The sequence below is a fragment of the Ovis canadensis genome, chromosome 7, assembly GCF_042477335.2.
Source record: "Ovis canadensis isolate MfBH-ARS-UI-01 breed Bighorn chromosome 7, ARS-UI_OviCan_v2, whole genome shotgun sequence".
Taxonomy (NCBI): domain Eukaryota; kingdom Metazoa; phylum Chordata; class Mammalia; order Artiodactyla; family Bovidae; genus Ovis; species Ovis canadensis.
The window spans coordinates 48302318-48330114 of record NC_091251.1 but is presented as its reverse complement, the minus strand read 5'-3'; the positions used below and the strand labels follow the sequence as shown (position 1 = coordinate 48330114).

At 38.1% G+C, this 27797-nt stretch overlaps 1 protein-coding gene across 4 annotated transcripts in view; it reads right to left on the bottom strand.

Moving 5' to 3' along the window:
- The window catches only part of SNAP23 (synaptosome associated protein 23), a 40398-nt gene that overhangs the window by 6825 nt on the left and 5776 nt on the right, over window positions 1–27797 (bottom strand). Inside the window, exons 2-7 of one of the 4 annotated variants that reach the window (XM_069596106.1) lie at window positions 15751–15816; window positions 8859–8962; window positions 8253–8294; window positions 7803–7851; window positions 6974–7091; window positions 2831–2863 (exon numbers count right to left, since the gene is read on the bottom strand). In XM_069596106.1, coding sequence (XP_069452207.1) covers window positions 2831–2863; window positions 6974–7091; window positions 7803–7851; window positions 8253–8294; window positions 8859–8915 — 299 coding nt within the window. In that variant the 5' untranslated portion in view covers window positions 8916–8962; window positions 15751–15816. The remainder of the gene's footprint in view (window positions 1–2830; window positions 2864–6973; window positions 7092–7802; window positions 7852–8252; window positions 8295–8858; window positions 8963–15750; window positions 15817–27797) is intronic. The other 3 variants (XM_069596109.1, XM_069596105.1, XM_069596107.1) reach the window with 3 other exon arrangements.

Here is a 27797-nt window from a genome sequence, read left to right as displayed (position 1 = left end):
CAAAGGTCTGTCTAGTCAAGGCTATGGTTTTTCCAGTGGTCATGTATGGATGTGAGAGTTGGACTGTGAAGAAAGCTGAGTGCCGAAGAACTGATGCTTCTGAACTGTGGTGTTGGAGAAGACTCTTGAGAGTCCCTTGGACTGCAAGGAGATCCAACCAGTCCATCCTAAAGGAGATCAGTCCTGGGTGTTCTTTGGAAGGACTGATGCTAAAGCTGAAACTCCAATACTTTGGCCACCTCATGCGAACAGTTGACTCACTAGAAAAGACTCTGATGCTGGGAGGGATTGGGGGCAGGAGGAGAAGGGGATGACAGAGGATGAGATGGCTGGATGGCATCACCAACTCGATGGACTTGAGTTTGGGTGAACTCCGGGAGTTGGTGATGGACAGGGAGGCCTGGCGTGCTGCAATTAATGGGGTCACAAAGAGCTGGACACGACTGAGCAACTGAACTGAACTGAACTGACTTGAATTCTAATCCCAGACCTGTCATTCAGTAGCTATAGAGTCTCATGCAAACTTCCATCTCTGAGCATCTTTTTCTTATATATAAAACTAATAACAATATTTATTAATTCACAGAGCTATTGATAATTGATGTAAAATTATTCTGTAAGCATTAGAAAAATATATGTATATATTTTAGACATATTTTTGTTCTTTCATTTCAACCTCAATCTGATCCTTAGTTTAAAAGTTCATTGCTTTAAGTGCACAAATTACCAACTGGCATGTTTATTCTTCTCACCCATTACTATTCCTGAGCTTTGAGATCTACAACCAGCTGAAAGTAACTGGAATATAGCTATATAAAAAGATAATGGGGCCAGGGTTGTTTCTGGTCTACAGTAAGAAAGAAATTGTTCTGATTTGCAACAAAACTCTTCTGCATAACAAAATTAACAGCCCCTCCGGGAAAAAAATTAGATTTCATAATAAAATGCTTAAGCAAATTTGTGGTAGATTTTAATGTAAGTAAGAACTCCCATCTAGAAAGTTAGATTTACCTCGACTATCAGTTTTGAAGACTTTAATAATCTTTGTTGTGTTACTCACTCAGTTATGTCTGATTCTTTGCAACCTCATGGACTGTAGCCTGTCAGGCTCCTCTGTCCATGGAATTCTCCAGAATTCTCTAAGAATACTGGAGTGGGTTGCCATTTCCCTTTTCAGGGGATCTTCCTGACCCAGGAATCAAACCTAGGTCTCCTGCATTGCAAGCAGATTCTTTACTGTCTGAGCTACCAGGGAAGCCCAATTAATAATCTTTAAGTACCACATTTTTTTCAGATAAATATCACATTCAAAAAGGGCATGATTAAAATAAGAATTTGAAATAGTCCCTAATTTAGGAAGATGCTATAAATCTGAACGCAATAACTTTAATAATTTCTTTTTTGAGCTTTGATTGTCAACATTAGTACTAACAAAAACAGCAAAAAGAAAGTGCAATATTAGCTATAATTCTTTCATACCAAAGAGAAAAGGGATCAAACAAATATCAGTTGTGGGACTTCCCTGGTGGTCCAGTGGTTAAGAATCTGATTGGCAATGCAGAGGACATGGAATCCCACATGCCAACTACTGAAGCCCATGGAGCCTGCAAGACACAGGTAGAGACTCCATGTGCCACAATGAAAGATCTCACATGACTCAACAAAGACCCCATGTGCTGCAACTAAGACCTGATGCAGCCAAATAAATAAATATTTTTTTAAAATACCAATTGTAATGATTACAAGGGTGTGCATGTGTGGGGAGTGATCAGATTACAAGAAAAAAGAAAAAGAAGAGCAAGAAACAAAGGGTAGAAATCAAACAATTTTCTAACATTTAACTATGGTCTTCAAAGTTACCATAAAGATCCAAAATTAAGGAGTCAAATATTACAGTAAGCAGTAGGCTAACTAGAGGGTTAACTTCCATAAAAAGTTAAGATTGGTTAGCTCTGCATTAATTCAATATGAAACCAGAGCAAGCTAACATATGACATAAAAGGCATCATGGAACAGGTGATAACATATAAAGAAGGCATACCTTTATTTTTTAAAAGGAGATACTAGATATGGTAACATTTTAAATTTATACCCCCCTTGTTCCAAATGGTATTTAAGATGACTTACTTTGTCAATTAATTCCCAATTTGGTAGTGACCTAAATCATGGGGAATCCAAAATCATTAGAAGCAATACTTTAACTGAGGAAATCTTGATTCTGGAGCCAGAAAATAGGAAAACCTAACACAAGATACGAAGCTGAAATCAAAGTCCATGTATTTAGACTGAATCCCCTTACCTTTGATCAGAACTAGAATGCAGCAATTCTCTAAAAAGATCAACTTATTTAAAACTTCTTAGGAAATTTTAGGGGTGTTTTTAGTTTTATAATCTTAAATTTTTTTTTTAGCAAAAACTTGGTATCAGAACCATTAGTCAAAGGATGTTATTATAAATTAAGATCTTGTCAATCCAATCTTCTGGCAAACCGCACTCATCAAGAACAAATTCACTTTACATTACACAGCACTGCACAGCTTTTAGAGTCTCCACCATTCACAAAATCCATGCACATGCACAGAAAAGTCATCTGAAGCATCACCTTTAGACAGCAGGTTAACAGCCCAAACTGCGCCACAAGACTGCATCTTACAGTTCCCTTTGATGAGTTACTGAGCTCAGCTTCTGATGTTAAATCTTCATTTTTAGTAAGCAGATTAGAAAGGAAGAGATTAAGTGAGAGAATGAAATACAGGAAGTAGTGAATGCCATTCAAACAGAACAGAAGCAGGTTTAGAGTTTTCAAAACATAATGCATTTAAATTCCTGCCTGATTTCATAGAAACAACCAACATCTGAGAATCTAGATAAAAAGAAAAACAAGAAAACTATTTAAACCAATGTATACTTCATTATTCCTAAGAATGTCTGAATAATGATATTCTGCCCTAAAATTATGAGAATTAACATGAAAAGAAGGCAAAATATTCAACATTTTGTATCTCCAGTGAGTAGGATGAAGGAGTCATTCATACGTTGACTAAAATACAGTAATTCAATATTTATTTTAATAAATCAGAGCTGAATCTTTATACCATAATATGACTTAAGATTCAATAGTATAAAACCTGTAGTACCAACTTTCAACTTCTCTAGTAAGGTTGCCCAGAAATACCAACCTGTCTTGAAACTATGTGCCATTATGTTTGGCAATATAAGCACAGAATGCAAAGAGGCAAGTTAAGACAAAAGACTACTTTGTCTGACAATGGTTAAACTAGGACATTAGGCAGTTTACAATTCTGAGAAAGTGAAAAGTGAAAGTAAAGTCGCTCTGTCGTTTTCGACTCTTTGTGACCCCATGGACTGTAACCTATCAGGCTCCTCTGTCCATGGGATTTTCCAGGCAATAGCACTGGAGTGGATTGCCATTTCCTTCTCCAGCGGATCTTCCCAACCCAGGGATCGAACCCAGGTCTACCGCATTGTAGACAGATGCTTTACCGTCTGAGCCACCAGGGAAGTCCCATTTTAAACCTGCCTCTTTTTAAACTCTTGTTAGTTAGGATTTTGACTTATCAGTTACTGACAAAGGGAATTTCCCAGTGGTCCAGGAGACTCAGCACTTTCACTGCTAGAAACCACAGTTCAATCCCTGCTCAGGGAACTAAGATTCTGCAAGCCACAAGGTGAGGCCAAAACAAAAAAACAAGTTATTGACAAACACATAACATTTTTAATAAGGATCTGTGCTTTTTGCTTTTAGGATTCAAATAGCAGCAAGCTAAAAGAATGGCATTTATTCACAGTTTTAAAGTTTAATCCTGGTAGTCTGTTTTTAAATTCTAGTAGTCCTTTAAAAAGAATGAGCTAAAATTAAAATTTCCTTCTCTTATAATACAAGGTTCTGTTAAGGGAAGCTATTTCCACGTTTTATTAGAAAAAGATCTGTTGACATGGCTTCAATGAATACCAGTGAACAAAAGAAATCTCAAAGAACAAATCTACTGAAGACATTTTCTAGATAGCAATACATCTAACAATAGTAGCAACAAAAAGCTTCATTCTTTTCTTGCCAGTCAAGCAATGTAGCATCATACAGTTAAAAACTAGGGCTCCGCCTGGTTTTGAATCTCAGCTCTTCCACTTGCTAGTGTAGCATTCTGGTGCCTCTGTTTCCCCATATGTAAAATGGTGATAATAAGAGAAACTATCTCATATTAAGGTTACTGTGAGGATTACATTTCAAGTGTTCAGGACAGTAAGAACCTAAATTAATATATAGGATCACAAATCTCATCCAAACCTCTGGATGAGAGACATCTTGAGCAGTACCACATAATCACATATATCAATATTTCTGCAGTGAAAGAGATTAACATTACATTAAGTGGGATAGATTATTAAACAGCTTCAGTTCAGGTTACATCTTGTAGCCTAATTAAAAACAAACCTTTGGCTTTCAGAAATTTTTAGATTTCTAAATGGCAGATAAGAGATTATGGACCTGAACTGTTATAACTAGTACCACAATTAGTACTAGCTTTATACAGAAAACTAAGATCCTGTCTCTGCCTTGAGAAGCTCATGTTATGGCTATTTATATGATAAGTCTAACTGAAATACAGATTAGCAGATAAGCTTAGAAAGATCATGCCCCTGGCAAGAGTGAAAGAGATACCATAGAGGGCAAGGTGTCAACAGTATAAAGGAGAAATGGGTGAAAGGAAGGCAATTAAAATCAGTCTTTAAATTGAAATTCTACTCTCTTCTCTTCAAGGAACAACTGTTCTGTTATAGAAGCCTGTTGATTCCATATGTTATGAAGAGCTTTCTTCTCCTGACCCATTAGGAAAGGGCTCTGCTGATGTTAGAGGCTGAGAATGGACTGCTTTAAGAACATACTCTACCTACTGTCCAAGAAAATCCTGCCCATGTTTGGCTGGGTACACAAAGAAAAATAAAAATAATACTTCTATAGCTCCATTTCCCACTTTCTATGATATCAGACCATCTCAGGATTTATTCAGAAATAATTTGCTCTAGGTTCTAGAGGGAACTTCTTCTTCTTTGCTTTTCTCTTAATACCTATCTCAAGGAAGTTCATGTACTATTTTTTCCCCCTGAACTCTTCCAAGAGCATACACAGAACATAGGAGAAAAGCATAAGTGAGTGTGAAAACCATAGTTAAGAGTTTAGATCAAAAAGTCTGTGTGTTTCTAACTTGTTTGCTTAATATATTAAACTCTGATTTATAGGTGATTGCTATTAAAATATACCCTTTTGGAGAGTCAACCAAGGTCTAAACAGGTCAACAGACTTGTCTTTCTTAGTTTCTTATGCCCAAACACTAAAGCTGACCAATAAATAATTTAACTATATTTGCTCAGGTAGAAATAGTACAGAGAATATTGTCACATGGAAACACTTAACTGAAAGTATGACAAAACAAAAGCTCCTCCATTCCTAATTCCTTTAGAGGAGTAAAAAATGCTGAGTCTGTAAACCTTTGTATCTTGGTCTTGCTTTATCACAGTGGCTGAGACAACTGGATAGTTACAAAGCTCTTTTAAAACTGAATATGCTTAGCAGAACAGATAGTCATTTAATCTCCAGACAATGTCATTTTGGCCAAAGGTGAAGTTCAAAGTTGAGGGATGACTTCTCATCTTTGTCTGAATACACATATTATTTGTCAACACATGGAGGTTGTTTTATTCAAGATTAAAGAGAGAATTGAAATATTAATAATAAAGTCACTAAAATGAATGAATTCTTTTTTTGTCAAGTATTATCTCATACACTATACACAAATATTTGAAGACTTCTCATTTCCTAGTTTACTAGAGGCTTCAAATCCTCAGCCTTCTTTGATGTTTCTTTCTTCACATTTGACACATAATCAGTTGGCTTCCCTGGTGGCTCAGCTGGTAAAGGTCTGCCTGCAATGCAGGAGACCCAGGTTCGATCCCACCCACTCCAGTACTCTTGCCTGGAAAATTCCATGGACAGAGGAACTTGGTAGGCTACAGTCCATGGGGCCATAAAGAGTTGGATATGACTGAGAGACTTGACTTGACTTTCTTTCTTTTAGTTGATTTAAAGAGAATCCGACTTATACTTTTCTCTCTAATCTTAATGATAAGGTTACAGCTCACAGGCCTAGTTTACAAAACGTTCCTAACTGGTCTCCTCGTGTGCAGTTATATCCTCCACTCCAATCAATCAACCCCCTAGGCTGGCATTCAAGTTCCTTTACTGCCTACTTATGTCTTATTTTTCACTTCTTCTCAATGTGAATCATGTAGTACAGTTGAGTCAGGCTCCTCTGTAGTCTTTATTTACATTAAATCTTCCACAGGAAATGTCTTCCCACTTTTGCCAGGCCCATCCAGATCTTTCTAATCATTCAGAGCCCAACTCAAGTCCACTCTCTCCTATAAGATGAACTCCAAACTAACTTTTAGTAGTTCTGTACCCTTGGCCTCCACTGATATCATAGATCTAGCACCAGATTTCTATAGCTTCTACTTTCTGCTATTCTGTCTCATTTATCCAACCACATGCTAAGTCCTTTGATGCCAAGATCCAAGTCCTTTATTTCCTTGGCCATCCCTCATGTGCCTACCACAGAATATATGTTTTATTAATTCTCCTTATTTGAAAGGAAAAACACACTAATTTCATCCTGCTATGTATTATCCAGATGGATATTTCCCAACCTTTTCATGTATTATTTAAAATGTAATTGGGACTTGATTGAAAGATTGATCAAATTTAAGTGATGATTTTCAGTGAGTGTGCCTATTTACATAAAAAGTTTGATATGCCTGAAGGAGAAAGAGATTAAGTTGATCTAACCAAGTTCTTTATTTAGGCCCTGGAACACTTCCTGGGGGATGAGAGGGGGGTTCTGAAGGTGATACTCTCATTTTAAATTTATTTGAAAAAGATTTTGATTTATCAACTCACCTACTACATGGGCATACACAAAGGCCACAGCACTTGTTGAGTTCTGTTAAAGTCTTCTCTGCTTCTCTCATGTCTTTGTTTATTTGGTCCATGCCTTCTTCTATGCGTTTTAGTTGTTCTAAGAATAAGTTGTGGAAGTTAAATTTTATGTTACATTCATGTTGCCAATCAGAAAGTGCTATTATTAGTATAACGGAAGAGCAAACTTTAACCTCGAATCCACAAACAATTCATCACAGTGACTATATCAGGGCCAGATGGTACTATATGCTGTCCAGAATTTAAAACTCTTTCACATACTGATCCTAGGGTATCTGGCCTCTGAATGTGGAAAGATTTGTTCTAAAGAAATGTGTATAACAGGAGCATGTGAGGATTGGCGTAGGCCTCACTAGACCAGATTCCTAGCATTTCTATTACTGAATAGGCTCAAAACCTAAAGACTGTCCTAAGATGAATAAAAACTAGATCAGATTGCTCAGGGCCAAATCAAATGCAAAGTTTCTAATTCCACAAGGATGTAACTTGATTTCTGAAAATTATGAAAGAATATCATAATGTCCAGGACACAAATGACCAGTGCACACAATAAGCCCTGCTACCTAATAAATAAATACTTGGTGGACAATGGGATATTGTGACTCTCACCCCAAATAGGCATCAAAACATGATATAAATTAAATCAGAAGAAAAGAAGCAAAATATCACTCTTATCTTACAAAGGAAAGGTACTCCCAAAGGCTTAATTAATTTTAACTGTGGCTGATTTGAAAAGGCTTTCTGGCATTCTAAATCAAATCAAGAGTTCCTGCCAATGACTGCAACTCACCCCCTTGTTCATCCAGCATAGTGATAGTCTTGATTCCTGCATCCTGCGACTAAAAGAAGGGGAAAAAAGCTGATAGCACAACCAAACCAAACCAACAGAAACAAAAGTACAAGGTCTGAAAAACAGCAAGGAAGAAACATTAGAAACTTAAGTTCTCAGAGGATTAGAAAAAAACTAACCTCCCCAAACCAACACACCTTAACATATTAACCCCCCCACCCCGGCCAAATAATTAAGTCACAAACTCATGGTGAATTGTTTTCCCTGTTATATTCCAATACTATCAATTAGAAAAGCCAAAAAGGCCCATTAGTGCATGGTTTGACAATTTCAACAATTGCCGATTTCAAATAATAAAGCTTATTGATACAATATTAATTCCAGTCTGTGTTATCAGAATTCCTTCTATATAGTTTCTATACTTAACTTAATGATTAAACACTTTCTTACCTCAATGGCTAAACCCAGGATTCTCCTTGTACTTTCCAGAGACTAGGAGAAAAAAAGAGTTTTAGCATTCTAAAATATGTAGCACACCCCCGCCCTCCAAATCTGATCACAGGCCATATTCATGATGCTACTTTATTTTTAAAGATTGCTAGCACATCCATTCCTCCCTTCTTTAAAACAAAAAATAAAGTTTACTAATTTAATTTTCATTATTTTATTTCTACCAGATGCTTAAGAGAAAATTTGAAAGAGTATAGTTAATGGGATTTATAAAAATGTAATGTAGCAGAAATCCAGGGATATCACACAGATATTAGAAAATTTTGTTAAAATTAAACAAACAGAATTCTTCATATCTATCTTTGTTCTAAGTTACTATTCAGTAATGACTATTTAAAAAAAATCATACAGATTGTTTGCACTTATTTAGTTTTTTGATGAGCTGACAAAATAAGAAACTAGCAGTAATGGCACTCAAGGGCAAATGCATTCTTTGATATAAACAGACTAGGGAGAGGCCGAAATGGTCTTCTAAGAAGGTCCTCTCATGCTTCCACTGTGAAAATTGAAAGAGAATTAATGACCTATTCCAAGTAAAACTTTTACCTCATCAGTAACCTGGTTAGCCCTCAGCTGAATTTCTTCTGCTGACAGATTATCCATGGTCAATTAAAATTCTTGATAGGTGCAGAAACTGAAATGTGGATATTCTGTAAGAATAAGAACACAAAAACAAGCTTATTTGAGCAAAGAATGTGGAATTTAGGATACTTATCTAGAAAACACGATAAAATAAACCTAACTTTATCTATCTATCTACATCTTACAGGTGAAGAAATTAAGACTGAGAGATGGTAAACAAATGTTAGCTAGTACTAGAGCTGAATCTAAAATTCAGGTTTCAGGACTTTCAGGGAAGCATTATTTCTAATAGGAAAGTGGTCCCTCTACTTTGAGAAGGAAGGCATTATTAAAACACAAGCTTCAAGAAGCTATTAAATATCAGAGAAATGCAAATCAAGACCACAATGAGAGGTACCATTTCACACCAGTCAGAATGGCTGCGATCCAAAAGTCCACAAGCAATAAATGCTGGAGAAGGTGTGGAGAAAAGGGAACCAACCCTCTTACACTGTTGGTGGGAATGCAAACTAGTACAGCCACTATGGAGAACAGTGTGGAGATTCCTTAAAAAACTACAAATAGAACTGCCCTATGACCCAGCAATCCCACTGCTGGGCATAGACACTGAGGAAACCAGAACTGAAAGAGACACGTGTACCCCAATGTTCATTGCAGCACTGTTTATAATAGCCAGGACATGGAAGCAACCTAGATGTCAATCAGCAGATGAATGGATAAGAAAGCTGTGGTACATATACACAATGGAGTATTACTCAGCCATTGAAAAGAACACATTTGAATCAGTTCTAATGAGGTGGATGAAACTGGAGCCGATTATACAGAGTGAAGTAAGCCAGAAAGAAAAACACCAATACAGTATACTAATACACATATATGGAATTTAGAAAGATGGTAATGATAACCCTATATGCCAGACAGCAAAAGAGACACAGATGTAAAGAACAGACTTTTGGACTCTGTGGGAGAGGGAGAGGGTGGGATGATTTGGGAGAATGGCATTGAAACATGTATACTATCATGTAAGAAACAAATTGCTAGTCTAGGTTCGATACAGGATACAGGATGCTTGGGGCTGGTGCACTGGGATGACCCAGAGAGATGACAGGGGGAGGGTGGTGGGAGGGGGGTTTAGGGTTGGGAACTCATGTACACCCGTGGTGGATTCATGTCAATGTATGGCAAAACCAATATAGTAAAGTAAAAAATAAAATTTAAATTAAAAAAATCAATTAAAAAATAATAATAATATGGATATACTGTATAGCACAGGGAATTATAACCATTATCTTGTAACAACTTTCCATTGAGTACAATCTGTAAAAGTACTGACTCACTATGCTGTATACCTGGAACTAATATTGTTAATCAATTATATTTTATGACAAATACAAAAAATAAAAGCCAAGAACAGAAAAAAAAAAAAAGAAGCTATTAAAATAGATTCCTGGTTGTAGAATGTTCTTTGTACATTGTTTGAATATGGAAAAGCAATAAGGTGAAGAAGTCCAAGCCAGGTAGTATTCCGTTAGTAAAGTAATAATATTCAAAGTCATATGCCTACAGAACACAAGGACCGTTCTAAAGACCACGTGCCGGTCTTCCAGCTTTTCATCAGAGAAAATGAAATACTTTCATTATTAACAAGAAAATGATAATGCTGATACAAAGAGCTCAGAAAATAACTAGTTTTTATTAATAGTAGACTCTCCCTTTCCAATTACTATATGGTTTGTTATTCTAGTGAAGTCCCTAAGACTTAGTAACTTAACTTAGTAACTCATAGTAACTCAGGAAGTGATCTCATAGACATCCAAATTGAAACATAAAACTTTTAATAGGTGAAGATTCCAAGAGTCCTGCCTTCTAATTATTAGCAGGGATACACTGTGTATAGTATTCCTCTTTGAGTCCTCACCTGTAATAATAAGCACTGTGTGACTTATCTAGGTTGTGTTCTTTTTATTACTTTTGATAGCTTTGTAGTGAAATGTTGAAAACCAATTATATAAAAGCCTTTTGTCAACGACACATAAAAGTGTGGTTCACATTCTGGATTTATCATCAGGGGACATCTGGCAATATCTGGAGAATTTTTTGATTGTCAAGAGTTGGGGGGTAGGGAGGAGCAGTGTTACTGGAATCTAGTTGGTAGAAGTCAAGGATGCTTGCTAAACATCCTATAATGCTCCTTGGCACAAACCTCCTACAACAAAGAATTGTCTGGCCCCAAATGTCAAAGCACTGAGGTTGAGAAATCCTGCCGCGCAGTACACTCATTGACGAGCAGAGAGGCTTGTTAACTGCGAATATATTATACTGAACTCTTGGAAAGGACTTTGTTATGTCTTTGTACCTCTAACACCTAACAGGATCTGACAGTTGGTACTCCAGTAAATGTGTGCTGAATGAACAAATAAGTAGAAAAACAAGATGTACTCTCAAAAATGTTTAAGTGGATCTTAGAAACAAAGCAACATATAATAGTAGCATAAAGCCTTCAAATAAACAACAGAACCACAAATCAAAAACTGCCATAACATGCGTATGATCTAGAATAGCCTGCTGGTCACATATTGATCTTTTTAGTCACATCCATAGCTAACCAAAACTTTTATTAGAACCATCTTAAAAAAAGTGATAATATCCCATTCCCAGGACAGGAAGGCATTGCATTTAGAGTTTTGTTTATAATTCTACTGTCCTTTCTAACCATTTCAGGATTTAATTTAGATTTTGAGCCTTGATTAAAGACATTAATGCTCATAAAATTATTGCTATTAAAATTATTAAACCGCCACAGTTGCAAATTTAACCTCACATCTTATGTGCCACAGTACGACTTGTGGCTCTAGCAAAAGGTTCATATACTAAGATACAGAATCAAGACATAGGGGCTTCCCAGATGGCTCAGTGGTAAACAATCTGCCTGCTAATGCAGGAGACATGGGTTAGATCCCTGATCCATGAAGATCCCACATGCCAAGAAGCAACTAAGCCTATGCGTCACAGCTTTCGAGCCTGTGCTCTAGAGCCCAGGAGCCGCCACTACTAAAGCCCCTGATCCCTAGAGCCTGTGTTCTGCAACAGGAGAAATTACTGCAATGAAAAGTCCACATACCACACATGGCAACCTAGCGAGCAACCCCCCGCTTGTCACAACTAGAGAAAAGTCTGCAAGCAACAGTGTCCCAGCACAGCCAAAAAATTAAAATAAATACAAAATTTAAAGAAAGATATAAAGGTGTTTCTTAAATTAAGAACTGATCATTCATTAGATATAAGTATAAACAGAACCACATGCTTTATTACTTTGCTCACTGTTCATGAAACTTTAGCCTTAATCACATATGTTCATGTTACACACAATTTCAAAGGAAGCTGCTTTGTACCCTCTCATCTTTTTTGTACATTTTTCCTTTCTAGAATACCCCCATCTGCCTTCCCAGGCAGCCTCGTGCTTCCCCATTACTTCCTAGAGCCCCTACAAGCTACCTTTATAGCCTGTCCTTCCTAGGCAGGATGCTCCAAAATTATCTGTCCCTGTCATATAAAACTCCTAAATGCCCCACAATGCAGAAAGTGATAAGAAAAACAGTACACACTAATCAATTAGTACCTGGAAATGATATCCCTATGAGATTTTCCCATGTAGTATCCTATGGGTAGAAAAATATTTGGGGAGTAAGGAAGCTCAGATCTCTCCAATTGCGTAATTTTTAATTCCACTCCTAGAGGTGACTCTTGCTAATTACAAGTCAGTATTTGTTACTCTCCTAGTAAATATGAGCAAAACTCCATGTAGGTTCAAACAGAGGCTTGAATGCAAAACTGACCTCTGTCAAATTTGAAGATTCCATTGTCTTGCCTTTAATTATCAAAAAGGCAGATTGAAAAAAAAAAAGGCAAACATAGCTGGGAAGCAGATGCGAAGAGTCACTGCTGGCACAGCAATGGTGTCATCTTGTAGGACACACCCTTTAACTGAACTCAAAGTGCTGCCTAGTACTCTTTGGTTCCTCCCTGAGCAGATGACACACAAGACAAGAAACAGACTTCTGTGAAGTTCTCACATGTTTGGCATGCTGGTATCAGGACAGAGCTGCCTAAGACTGCTCTACTCTGGAGTTTTGAGGGTGTTGAGCACATGATTTATAGTAAACGGGAGTGAGAGAGACAAAGCAGAATTGTTAAGGGGAAGGCCCAAGAGAGACAAAGAATAATGCTCCCCAGGCTTTTTTAGCCTTTACTAAACTGCTCAGAAGTGTCAGGCAGGGTGTGAGCTAGAATGCGCTATACAGCTTTACTCATATTTATTATCTCCAGAAGTTTTCCTCATGGAATCAGGAAAGGCTATCCAGAAGGTTAAGGAGAATTAGAGAAGAGGGAAGGGAAGGAAAATGAAACACCACTTGACACAAAGATCCCATTAAACTTACTTTTCTTAGGTATAAGCTAATAGGTTAAATATCTGTGTCGTTTTCCCAATGCTCCTGGGATCTTACGCTGTTTGTGTGCCTTTGATATGAAAATGTAAGCTTTTTCATGGTGCTTTTACACCCTATTTTCCTTATTATGGTTCATTCGGGTTTACTAGTATACTCCTAATTTACCTTTCTTAACTTCTTTTCTATTATAAAACCTTGGGGGAGAGGGAAGAAATGCCCACAGATCATGTACTATGTGTCTATACTCATCTAAGTTATTCATATATGTTCATATTCATATTATCTCTGTTATACTATTTTATAGGTAGGGAAACTAAGGCTGAGTTTACATAATTTGCCTAAGGTGACTGAGTCAATAAAGACCAGACTGATTATTCAAGGCCGAATCAACTCTGAAATCAAGGTTAGTTCATGGTCTAGTAAACGGTCTTACTGCTGAATGCACGGTCCCTTAATAAGATATGAGAACTGTTGAATATAAGAAAATAAGCTAAGCACTCTACCTGATGACTCATTTCAAAATTTCAGATACTTTCTATAGTAATACCATGAAATCTTCCAGACTCAACGATGGTTAAACGGAAGGAAGAACTAGAAAGACCAGAGTAATCATGGTTTTCGGCTGTTTTATAATAATTTTGAACCTAAAAAATATCTATACTAATTTAGAAAAAGAAAATACTACTACTGGGAAGAAGGAATACAAAGAACAAAGGACTTAGAACTTAACAGGAGATCTAGGTCTTCATTGATAAAAATGGAGAGACAGGAAGTAATGAAGAAATAGCACCTTAAATCGATTCCTGACAAGACCAATATAAGAATGATTTTATAAGGTATTAACTCAGTTTATACCAGAAAGCAAGGAGTTTGCATTAAGATATTCTACCAAGTTAGTTTCCTACTTTATTCCTTCTCTTAAAGTTAATCACAATGTAAATTTCTCTATGAGTTATACAGTCATTACTGTACTCTTAACAGTTTGATAAAATTTGCAATTCTCTTTGGCATATTTTGATTAAACTTTCATGGTAACCAATGTATTTACAAGTAGAAACTTCCGTTCAGAGCATGTTAGCATAGTGGTGAGTAGCAGGAGCTCCAGCAGCCAATTTCTGATCCCAAAATATATTTGCTGTGTGACCTTGGGCAAGCTACCTGTCCCCACTAAAGCTCAGTTTCGGCATTTATAAGATAGGTAACAGATCTATCAGACCTATCGAACAGATGTAAGGCTTTTTTGGTAAAGATTAAAGAAAATGATCCAGGGACTTCCCTGGTGCTCCAGCGGTTAAGATTCCACCTTGCAATGTAGGAGACATGGGTTTGATCCCTGTTTGGGGAACTAAAACCCCACATGCCACGGAGCAGCTACTGAGTCCAAGCACTCTGGAGCCCTCGGCCATAATTAGAGAAGTCTGGGTGCTGCAATTAAGACCTGACACAGCCAAATAAATTAAAGAAAGAAGCTATTTAAATAAATGTCTGCAGGATTTTCCTTAAAATAATTTGAAAGTAAGGAGATGAGTGGGAATTTATAGAAGATGTAAGAATGGCCATGATCACTGAAGCTGGGTGAATAATACATGGAGGGTCATTATGTTACTTTCTTAACTTTTTATTAGGAAAAAAATTTTAAATATACAAAAAAACTTGTAAATGACAGCTAACTTTTTAATAATCTTTATTCATCATTTTGAAAGTCTAGATAGTGGGTAAAGCATTATACATACATTATTCTAGAAACAAAAATATATATAAATACACATACACACATTCATTTAATCCTTACAACACTTAGTCTATTAAGGCTGCAATAACAAAATACCAGACTGGGTATTTTACAAGTTCTTGTAGGACCCTCTTTATGATTTAAAGCTGGAGCATCCTCACATGGTGGGAGGAGTTAGCAACTGGGAGTCATTTTTATAAGACACTAATCCTACTAATGAGAGTTCCGCTCTCATAGTTTAAGCACCAACCAAATGCCCTATCTACTAACACCATGACATCCTGCTATTTGGATTTTAAACATACAAATTTTGGAGGGGAGGACACACAAACATTAAGACCACAGCAAACACTATTTAATCCCACATTTTACATATGTACAAACTAAGGAACAGTGAGGTTAAGCAACTTTTGCAAGGTCACACAGTAGAGCAAGGATGAAACCTAGGCAAGACTGCTTCAGAGCATGTGTTTTCAATTACTATTAAGCATATTACATGGAGAATAGAGAGCCATATTATTAAGTCAATCAACTCTGTAGCCACGAAGAATCTTTGCCCGAAGAAAAGTACAGTTGACCCTTTAACAAGGCAGGGACTAGGTTAGTACTGTAGTAGGTAGTCACTGGGGAAAAAAAAAAATCTAAGTATAACCGTACACACCCAGTTTAAACTCACCTTGTTCAAGGAGCAACCAGTATATACATGAAATCCCTGTGAGACAGGAAAGGGCCAGGGCACAACCTTTAAAAGAATGATAGCCATTGAAGACATTGAAGACCTGGTGAGAACCAACCAGGTTCAAGATGGTGGATAACTAACTTCTAGGCCTTGAGCCTCAGTATACACTCCTACAATATCAATACATCTGCAAATTAAATGACACACCCATAGGCACCATAACAGTTCCAAGGCTGGCCATAATGGCCAAAAAGTAGATGGTGACCCAATTCCTGGAAATTCCCAACCCTTTTCTAAAAGAGTTGGAATAATCCTCCCACTCAGCCTATAAAACTGCAAACCTCTATAAAAACTGACAACTCCCCTGTGCCCAGGGGCCTCTCATTCTGTATATGGATGGCCCACATTCTGTCTACGGAGTGTGTATTTCCCTGAATAAACCTTTTTTCACTTTACCATGGCTTGCCCTTGAATTCTTTCCAGTGTGAGGTCAAGAACCCCCACAATAGGTGGCCATCTAGGAACTTGCCTAAGACCTGGGATGTGAAAATCCTCTCATGCCCCACTTTCTTTCCTGCAATACCTGCCATCTGCTTTTCAAGTTGCCAAACCTAACTTCAGCCTTAGAGTACATTTTAGAGCAATGTTTTCCAGCATTGGCTACACATTATAATCATCTAATGGGCCTTTATAAATTTGGAGACCAAAGCTGCTGCTCACGTGAATTAAATCAGAATCTCTGGGGGGTGGGAGCCAGGTATAGTAGGTTTTAAAGTTCCCCAGGTGATTCCAATGTGTAGCTAGGGTTGAAAATCACTGTTTCAAATAAAAGTTTTGCTTTTTAATATACAAATAAGTACTAATGGATGATATTCTACCCTGTTACAATTCTGGTACCTAATGGAGGAAAATCATAGCCAGCACTTAACGACCCAAGACAAAAAGTTGAACACAGAATTACCGTATGATACAGCAATTTTATTCCTATATATGTTAGAAAGAAATTTTGTGGCCACACAAAAACTGGTACAGCAATGTTCAAAGCATCATCATTCATAATAGCCAAAAAGTAGGGAAAAAAACAAGAGGGGGATAAAGACGTCAGAGTAGGAGGACACTGAGCTCACCTCCCCCCACCCCAAAATACATCTACAATTCTCAAGGAAAATTGCTGGAAATCCCTATGCAACGAAAGCTACAAGAGAGATCTCCATTTAACAGGGAAGGATGGAAAAAGGCATCAGGTTGGAATCTACATCCTGGGAAGGATCCAGAAGAGAGAGAAGGTCTGCAGGGGCAGACTCTCGCCATGGGAAATGGGAGGGTCAAGAAACAATGTGGGTATCTCAGACCTGTGCACAAAGGAGACAAGCTCTACTGGCTGCAGAGAGAACCAACAGAACAGAATGAAGAGCTGGAGAAGCCTAGACTCTACTCAGAGGAATGGACGTGTACTGGCTTGCCAGCAGTCAGGGTGAAGAGTCTTGCATGGTGGCTGCTGCTGCTGCTGCTAAGTAACTTCAGATCCTGAGTTCAATAGGCAGCAATAAAAATGCTAATGAATTAAGAAAGATTATCAGTAGAAATATAGGGTTTAGGAGGCTCACAGATCATCTGGAAGATCCCCTGGAGAAGGAAATGTCAACCCACTCCAGCATTCTTGCTTGGGAAATCGCATAGACAGAGGAGCCTGGCAGGATACAGTCCATGGGGTTGCACAAGAGTTGGACATGACTTGCAACTACACAACAACAACAACGAACAACAACCAATCAACGGAAACACAGGTCACTGCTACAAAGATCTAGAAAATATAAAGATGAACCAGTCAAAATAGATAATTCAACTGCTGAGATATAAGCAATCTAGAAGCAATGAATAGCTGACTAAAGGACACAAAAACAAACAAGTGATCTGGAAGATAAAATAATGGAAATCATCCAGTAAGAGCAACAAAAAGGCAAATGACAAGAAAAAAAGAAAGCAACATACAAGATCTATGGAAAATAGAAAAATGTGCCAACCTATGAAATAACAGAGGATTCAAAAGGAAGAGAGAAGTAGACCAAAAATGTTTAAAGAAGTTATGGCTAAAATCTTCCCAAAGGAAACAGACATTCAGGAACAGAAGCACAGGGTTTCAAACAAGATGAATCCAAACAGACCCACACCAAGATATATCATAATTAAAATGGCAAAAGTAAAAGAGAATTTTAAAGGAGAAAGAAAAAAACAAAGTATCAGTTATAAGGAAAGTCCCATAAGGCTATCAGTTGATTTCTCTGCAGAAACTCTGCAGGCCAAAAGGGAGTGGCATGATATATTTCAAAGTGCTGAAAGGGAAAAATCTGCAACCTAGAATACTCTACCTAGTAAGATTATCATGTAGAAAGGAGAGTTAAAGAATTTCTCAGACAAGCAAAAATTAAAAGGATTCAGCAATACCAAACTTGCCCTCAAAGAAGGGAAAAGATAAAACTATCACTACTGCCAGATGATATGAGTGACAAAGAATTGGTGCTTTCAAACTGTGGGGCTGGAGAAGACTTGAGAGTCCTCTGTACAGCAAGGAGATCAAACCAGTCAATCCTAAAGGAAATCAACCTTGAATATTCATTGGAAGGACTAATGTTAAAGACTCAATAATTTGGCCACATGATGCAAAGAGCTGACTCACTGGAAAAGACCCTGATGTTGGGAAAGACTGAGGCCAGGAGGAGACGGTGTGACAGAGGATGAGATGGTTGGATGGCATCACCGACTCAGTGGACATGAGTTTGAGCAAGCTCCAGAAGATAGAGAAGGCTGGCGTGCCACAGTCCATGGGGTCACAAAGATTTGGACACGACTTAGCAGCTGAACAATGACGGATATCTATACAGAGAACCCTTACTCCTTGTGTGTGCTGTCATGACCAACTCTGCAACCCCATGGGCTGTGACCTGCCAGGATCCTCTGTTCATGGAATTTTCTAAGCAAGAAACTGGAGTGGGTTGCCATTTCCTTCTCCAAGAGAAAACTTAAGTCTACACAAAACTAGTTATGTACCGGAACTAATAAATGAATTCAGGAAGGCAGCAGGATAGAAGATTAGTAGAGAGATCTGTTGCATTTCTTTACACTAATAATGAAATATCAGAAAGAGAAAGCAATAAAAAAATTTCCATTTAAAATCATATCAAAAGGGAATTCCCCTGGTGGTCCAGTGGTTAGGACTCTGTGCTCTCACTGCCAAGGGCCTGGGTTCAACCTCTGTTTGGGGAACCAAGTTCCCACATGCTGCAGGGTGTGGCCAAAACAATATCCCTAATTATTAGAGAAATGTAAATCAAAATCACAATGAGGTGTCACCTCACACCAGTCAGAATGGCCATCATCAAAAAGTTTATAAATAATAAATGTGAGAGAAAAGTGTGGAGAAAAGGGAACCCTCCCTACACTGTTGGTGGGAAAGTAAATTGGTGCAGCCACCATGGAAAACAGTCTGCAGGGTCCTGAAAAAAATAATGCTACCATATGATCCAGCAATCCCAGTTCCTAGGTATGTATCTGGAAAAATTGAAAACTAATTCAAAAAGATATATGCACCCCAATTTCACAGCAGCATTATTTACAATAGCCAAGACATGGAAACAACCCAAGTGTCCACTAACAGATGAATACTTCAAGAAGATGTGGTATGTACATATATCATGCAATATTACTCAGCAATAAAAAAGAATGAAATATTGCTATTTGCAGCAACATGGGTGGACCTAGAGATCATGCTTAATGAAATGACAAAGTGAGCAAGACAAATACTATATGATATTGCTTATATGTGGAATCTAAAAAATTATACAAATGAATTTATATACAAAATAGAAACAGACTCACAGACACAGAAAACAAACTTATGGTTACCAAAGGGGAGGGAGGGGGGAGGGACAATTAGGAGTAAGGGATTAACAGGTACAAACTACTATACATGAACTAGATAAAAGAACCAGGATTTACTGTATAGCATAGGGAATTATAGTTATAATCTTGCAATAACCTATAGTGGGATATAATCTAAAAAAGAAATAACTGAATCACTATGCTGTACACCCAAAACTAATGCAAATATTATAAATCAAGTATACTTCAATTCCTGGAGGAGGAAATGGCAACCCACTCCAGTATTCTTGCCTGAAGAATTCCATGGACAGGGGAGCATGGCAGGCTATAAAGGGTCACAAAGAGTTGGACACGACTTAGCAACTACACACATACTTCCATTTTTTAAAAAAAGGCAGGGAAAAACTCAAATGTCCATACAATGGAGTATCATTCAGCCATAGAAAGGAACGTTACATGCTATAACATGTTGTCATTGTTCAGTTGCCAAGTAGCGTCTGACTCTTTGTGATCCTATGGACTACAGCATGCCAAGCTTCCTTGTTCCCCACCATCTTCTAGAGCTTGCCCAAGTTCATGTCCATTGAATCAGTGATGACATCCAACCATTTCATCCCCTGTCACCCTCTTCTCCTTCTGTTTTCAATCTTTCCCAGCATTAGGGTCTTTTCCAACGAGTCAGCTCTTTGCATCAGGTGGCCAAAGTATCTCCTTGCAGCCCATGGGAGTCTTCAGTCCATGGGTGCTGAAGAGTCTTCTCCAGCACCACAGTTCAAAAGCATCAATTCTTCAGCGTTCTGCCTTCTTTTATAGCCCAGCTCTCACATCCATACATGACTCCTGGAAAGACCACAGCTTTGACTATATGGACCTTTGTCAGCAAAAGTGATGTCACTGCTTTTGTCACTGTCTAGGTTTGTTATAGCTTCCTGCCAAGAAGCAATCATCTTCTAATTTCGTGACTGCAGTCACCATCTGCAGTGATTTCAAAGCTCAAGAAGAGGAAACCTGTCACTGCTTCCATCTTTTCCTCTTCCACCTGACATGAAGTGATGGGACTGGATGCCATGATCTTAGTTTTTTTAATACTGAGTTTTAACTGGCTTTTTCACTCTCTTCTTTCACCCTCATCAAGAGGCTCTTTAGTTCCTCTTCACTTTCTGCCATTAAAGTGGTATCATCCACATATCTGAGGTTGTTGATATTTCTCCCAGCAATCTTGATTGATTCCAGTTTGTAATTCATCCAGTCCAGCATTTTGCATTACGTGTTCTGAGTATAAGTTAAATCAACAGGATGACAATAAACAGACTTGTCGTACTCCTTTCTCGATCTTAAACCAGTCAGTTGTTCCATACAAGGTTCTAACTGTTGTTCTTGACTCGCATACAGGTTTCTCAGGACACAGGTTAAGATGGTCTGGTATTCCCATCTCTTTCAAAGTTTCCACATCACTGCCTTGTCATGGCAAAGGAGCTCAATGAAGCTAGGAGCCATACTTGTACAGGGCCACTCAAGACTGATGGGTCATAGTGTAGAGTTCTGAGAAAATGTGATCCACTGGAGGAGGGAATGGCAAACCACTCCAGCATACTTGCCATGAGAACTCTGTGAACTATATAAAAAGGCTATAACATGTATGAGCCTCAAAAGCCTAATTCTTACTGAACAAAGCCAGATACAAAAGGCCCCATATATTGTATAATGCCATTTATATAAAATGTCTAAAATAGATAAATCCATAAAGGCAGAAAGTAGATTGGCTGTTGCCAGGGTAGGGAGAGGTGGGACCGACTATCAACAGGTATGGGGCTGTTTGGGGGTAATGGAAATGTTCTGGAATTAGTGGTGATGGCTCCAGTCATACGAATATGCTAAAAGCCACTAAATGGTATACTTTAAAATGGTGAATTTTAACTTATATGAATAATATCTCAAATTTAAAAAAAAAACTGAGAAAGTCTTAAGAGTAGAGAAAGACCATGAGAAAGAATAGACTAATGAAAGAAAAAAGTTTGAGTAGGAATTAAAAGGAAGACAGGAAGGAAAACATTAATTTTGTAGCTTTTCCTATACTAAACAAACTAGTCTCTGCCACAGTGTAAAATCTAAGTTAGAGATGTAGTTAAAATAATATATGACAGCAGCTAGAGAGTAGGCACCACTGAAATAAAAAGTATATTTTACATTAAATGGATCACCTTTCTTTTCCAGTAAGAAAAATGGTTGGAAAATGACAGAACAACCATGTTAAGAATACATCTTATAGCCTTCTTCATTAACTTCTTCCTTCCAATTTCTTAAAATTCTGAAAACTTGTATTTCTGTATTTTTAAAAGGAAAAAAACTTCAAGTTTTACTTCTTGTAATGAGAGAAAATTACTTTAAAACTGGTATTCCTGGCTATTATTAATAACTGTGCAATAGGAAGCGAAACCTAAATAAGACAACAACCAATGCATTATTTACATGCTGCTGCTGCTGCTAAGGCTCCTCAGTCGTGTCCGACTCTGTGCGACCCCATAGACAGAAGCCCACCAGGCTCCCCTGTCCCTGGGATTCTCCAGGCAAGAACACTGGAGTGGGTTGCCATTTCCTTCTCCAGTGCAGGAAAGTGAAAAGTGAAAGGGAAGTCGCTCAGTCGTGTCCGACTCTTAGCTACCCCATGGACTGCAGCCCACCAGGCTCCTCCGCCCATGGGATTTTCCAGGCAAGAGTACTGGAGCGGGGTGCCATTGCCTTCTCCGTATTTACATGCTAGTATATTTTAAAACGCTGATTTTCTGGAAAGACTTAAAATGGTCATTACAAAAGGTTAAACACTATTATTTCTATCAATAAGTCTTAATGCTACATTAAAAATACGTATAGTTTAATATCAACAACCTCAGATATGCAGATGAACCACTCTACTGGCAGAAAGTGAAAAGGAACTAAAGAGACTCTAGATGAAAGTGGAAGAGGAGAGTCAAAAAGCTGGCTTAAAACTCAACATTAAAAAGCCAAGATCAGGAGAAGGAAATGGCAACCCACTCCAATATTCTTGGCCTGGAAAATCCCATGGACAGAAGAGCCTGGCAGGCTACAGCCTATGGGGTCGCAAGTGTCGGACATGGCTGAGCAATTAAGCACACAAACACACTCATCTCTAAAAACCCAGTTCCAGAAGCCCGTTGTGGAATTCAGGATGTACGTACCACAGGCTTCCAAGAGGGGGCGCTCAATAGAACTCATCTATTTGATAAGCCAGACCATGTGGATAAGAGTCAAGAGCCTAACATATAGTTTAATACATAGTTGTGGAGTTTGGAAAAAAAAAAAAAAGCCAGGATCATGACATCTCCTCTCATCACTTCATGGAAAATACAAGGCAGAAAAGTGGAAGCAGTGATGGATTCTGCATCCAGATTATCTGGCCATTTCAATTCTTACTCCTATACAATTAAAGTTTAACTTGAACACTATTTAAGAAGATAAAATGTTGATTAAGAAAATCAAAACTCTCAAAAGATAATGAAATATATACAAGAAAAATTAAAATATCCCTCTTCTCTGGCCTTTTCTCATTTTTATCAATTTAGAAGAAAATCACAGATAAAGACAAAAATACCTTAGTGCCAATATTATTTATAATGTTAAAAAATTCAAAGAGGTCTATATAACCAATGATAAGAGATCTCATTGAAAAAGTATGGTATAACTACATGATGGAATGTCATTCAGCTATTAAAAATTATTTTGAAGAAGTAATATTCTTCCATGTTTAATTTTAATGAAGTATATACACACGGTTTGAGATATCAAATAGCTCTACTGCAGTAATAAATAGCAGTTCCCCTGACCTCCCTCTTCCTCCAAACCAATTCCTGCTCCCAGGACTCCAGAGAAAAATTTTCAACAGTATTAGTTGTTTTAGTATTTAACTCCCAATCTCTAAATCGTGCTTATGGTGTTGTTTCTTGATATTTGTCAATTTTGGGTATCACCCACTGACTTTCTACGATGAAGATATTTAACTCTTATATCTTCCCAACTCCTCCCAGTGTTCATGTTTATCCTCACATTATAGACTGGCTGGCTCATTAAATTCTTGACTGGAAATCAAGTCTTAAGCAGTGAAGAAATCTGTTCAACTTTGTCCCACTCACACATTCAGTTCAGTTCAGTCACTCAGTTGTGTCCGACTCTTTGCAACCCCATGAATCGCAGCATGCCAGGCCTCCCTGTCCATCACCAACTCCCGGAGATCACTCAGACCCACGTCCACTGTGTTGGTGTTGCCATCCAACCATCTCATCCTCTGTCGTGCCCTTCTCCTCCTGCCCTCAATCTTTCCCAGCATCAGGGTCTTTTCAAATTAGTCAGCTCTTCGTATCAGGTGGCCAAAGTACTGGAGTTTCAGTTTCAACATCAGTCCCTCCAATGAACACCCAGGACTGATCTCCTTTAGGATGGACTGGTTGGATATCCTTGCAGTCCAAGGGACTCTCAAGAGTCTTCTCCAATACCACAGTTCAAAAGCATCAATTCTTTGCCACTCAGCTTTCTTTATAGTTCAACTCTCACATCCATACACGACTACCAGAAAAACCATAGCCTTGACCAGACAGACCTTTGTTGGCAAAGTAATGTCTCTGCTTTTTAATATGCTGTCTAGGCTGGTCATAACTTTCCTTCCAAGGAGTAAGCGTCTTTTAATTTCATGGCTGCCATCACCATCTGCAGTGATTTTGGAGCCAAAAAAAATTAAGTCTGACACTGTTTCCACTGCTTCCCCGTCTATTTGCCATGAAATGATGGGACTGAATACCATGATCTTCGTTTTCTGAATGTTGAGCTTTAAGCCAACTTTTTCACTCTCCTCTTTCACTTTCATCAAGAGGCTTTTTAGTTCCTCTTCACTTTCTGCCATAAGGGTGGTGTCATCTGCATATCTGAGGTTACTGATATTTCTCCCAGCAATCTTGATTCCAGCTTGTTTCTTCCAGTCCAGCGTTTCTCATGATGTACTCTGCATAGAAGTTAAATAAGCAGGGTGACAATATACAGCCTTGATGTACTCCTTTCCTAACTGTTGCTTCCTGACCTGCATACAGATTTCTCAAGAGGCAGGTCAGGTGGTCTGGTATTCCCATCTCTTTCAGAATTTTCCACAGTTTCTTGTGATCCACACAGTCAAAGGCTTTGGCATAGTCAATAAAGCAGAAGTAGATGTTTTTCTAGAACACTCTTGCTTTTTCAATGATCCAGAAAATGCTGGCAATTTGATGTCTGGTTCCTCTGCCTTTTCTAAAACCAGCTTGAACATCATTGTTCATATATTGCTGAAGCCTGGCTTGGAGAATTTTGAGCATTACTTTACTAGTGTATGAGATGAGTGCAATTGTGCGGTAGTTTGAGCATTCTTTGGCATTGCCTTTCTTTGGGATTGGAACGAAGACTGACCTTTTCCAGTCCTGTGTCCACTGCTGAGTTTTCCAAATTTGCTGGCATATTGAGTGCAGCACTTTCACAGCATCATCTTTTAGGGTTTGAAATAGCTCAACTGGAATTCTATCACCTCCACTAGCTTTGTTCATAGTGATGCTTGCTAAGGCCCACCTGACTTCACATTCCAGGATGTCTGGCTCTAGGTGAGTGTGAGTGATCACACCTTCTTGATTATCTGGGTCTTGAAGATCTTTTTTGTACAGTTCTTCTGTGTATTCTTGTCACCTCTTCTTAATATCTTCTGCTTCTGTTAGGTCCCTACCATTTCTGTCCTTTATTGAGCCCATCTTTGCATGAAATGTTGCCTTGGTATCTCTAATTTTCTTGAAGAGATCTCTAGTCTTTCCCATTCTATTGTTTTCCTCTATTTCTTTGCATTGATCGCTAAGGAAGGCTTTCTTATCTCTCCTTGCTGTTCTTTGGAACTCTGCATTCAAATGGGTATATCTTTCCTTTTCTCCTTTGCTTTTCGCTTCTCTTCTTTTGACAGCTATTTGTAAGGCCTCCTCAGACAGCGATTTTGCTTTTTTGCATTTCTTTTTCTTGGGGATGGTCTTGATCCCTGTCTCCTGTACAATGTCACGAACCTCCATCCATAACTCATCAGGCACTCTATCAGATCTAGTCCCTTAAATCTATTTCTCACTCCCACTCACACATAGATGACCATAAAACCTTTCCTTCCAATAATGCTTTTTATTAATCCCAAAGAATCCACAGTTCCACGGAACACCAACTGGAAAATATAAGCCTACAGAAATTTTCTGCTTAATTAACCAATTATGTGTGAATAAAATTTCTTTTTAATTCTCATCTGAGAGAACTATCTCTAAAGGGAAATAAACCTCAGAGATCACCTAGTCTAACTTTTTTATGCTATGAGAATAAAGTATAATTCTTAGGCTCTCAATATACTACACAATCCTTACTGGAGAAGTGGCAGGGGTGGGGGTATACTTTTGGGAATTGACTTGATGGCAGCTGAGAAAGAAAAGGCAGAGGAGTGTGGTCATAAAATGGCAAGAGGGAACAGAGTCCAACTGAAGAGGGAAACTGTAGGCCAGGGCTGTCAGAGGGAATGGGTAAAAAGTACCATGTAGCTATGGTGACCTCACCAAGAGAACTGAAAACTCTTTGAGAGCAAGATGGAGAGCAAGGAGGAGTCAGCAGCCTACCTAGTCTGAAAGCACAGCAGAAAGGAACCCTGGTCCTAGAACATGTCTCTCTCAATACATACCACAAGCATTTTTCAAGCATCTGTTGTCAAGTAAAGGAACATATCTGATGTTAAGAAAATTACCTTTGTTTCTTTTGCAAATGTGTATTTCATGCTAAACTTTAGTTAGGATATGGAAAATAAAGCATTCTTCTCTATTGCCTCCAAATATATACAGTTTTCCATTTCACTTCAGTTTTCTAATTGTTTTATGCACATAAATTCTACCTCTCTATAGGATTATAGCCTTCCTAGACTGAGGCGAAGACCATCTGAAATGTTGTCAAGTCCTAGTTGGGTTGAATATAGTTTCAGCTATAATTCTCCAGTGACTAAACCTGCTACTTCCAGATAACGTGAGACACTTTAAAACACTGTGTTGAATGAGCATAATGTAGTGGTTCGTAACACAGACTCTGATGTCAGATAGACCCTGAATTCATTCTAGCTCTGGTACCCAAGCAATTTATTTAACCTATTCAAGTCTCAGCTTCCTCATTCATTAGGATAACAGTTCTACCAAGAGGGTTGTTTCAGAAATAAAGTTATTAATAGTTAAGCTACATAACATGCTTAGCACAGAGTAAAGACTCATGAAATAACGATTATTAATGAACTACCCATTTTCACTCATGTTATTTGTTACATCCTCCATGGCATCTGACTCCTGGTATCAGAATGTCTGAGAAGCTAATCAGAAAGCTTCCAGGCAAACTTAGCATCACAGCCACAATACTTCGATGGCTGTGGTGAATATTTCATTCAGGCTGTTGGAAGCCTTGCCAATCATCCCTACCTCACATGTGGTATCTCATGTCATGAATTATTAGGTGTCTGGGATGGCACCTAACAAAGTACAAGTATATGCACAATACAGGCTTCCTAGGTGGCACAGTGATAAAGAATCCTCCTGCAGATGCAGGAGATGCAGGAGACGTGGGTTCGATCCCTGGGTGGGCAAGATCCCCTGGAAGAGGAACTGGCAACCCACTCCAGCATTCTTGCTTGGAGAATTCCATGGACAGAGGAGTCTGGTGGGCTGCAGTCCATGGGTTGCAAAAGAGTTGGACATGATGGAGCATGCACACACACACACACACACACACAATACACTTAAGCAGCTCTTTTTTTTTTGAAGACTCCTAAAGATGAAAAATGGAGGATAAATAGAAAAAATAGGAAAAAAGGATTATAGAGAATGAAGCAGAAGTTCGGATATGAACCATCACTTACTGCATAAAAGAATTTAGTTTTTCTTTAGATTTCATTCTTAAATTCCTTTTTTTAACATGGAACATTAGAAGTGCTGACACACAAGGAAGGAAGAAAATAAGAAAAAATGTTCACATGTATACTCACATGGTATTCCAGTGTGTACATTGGAATGTATGTAATAGGCACATGGTATTCCAAAATACTCTAAACATTCTAGAGTAAGATAAAAAGAATCCATGCTCTG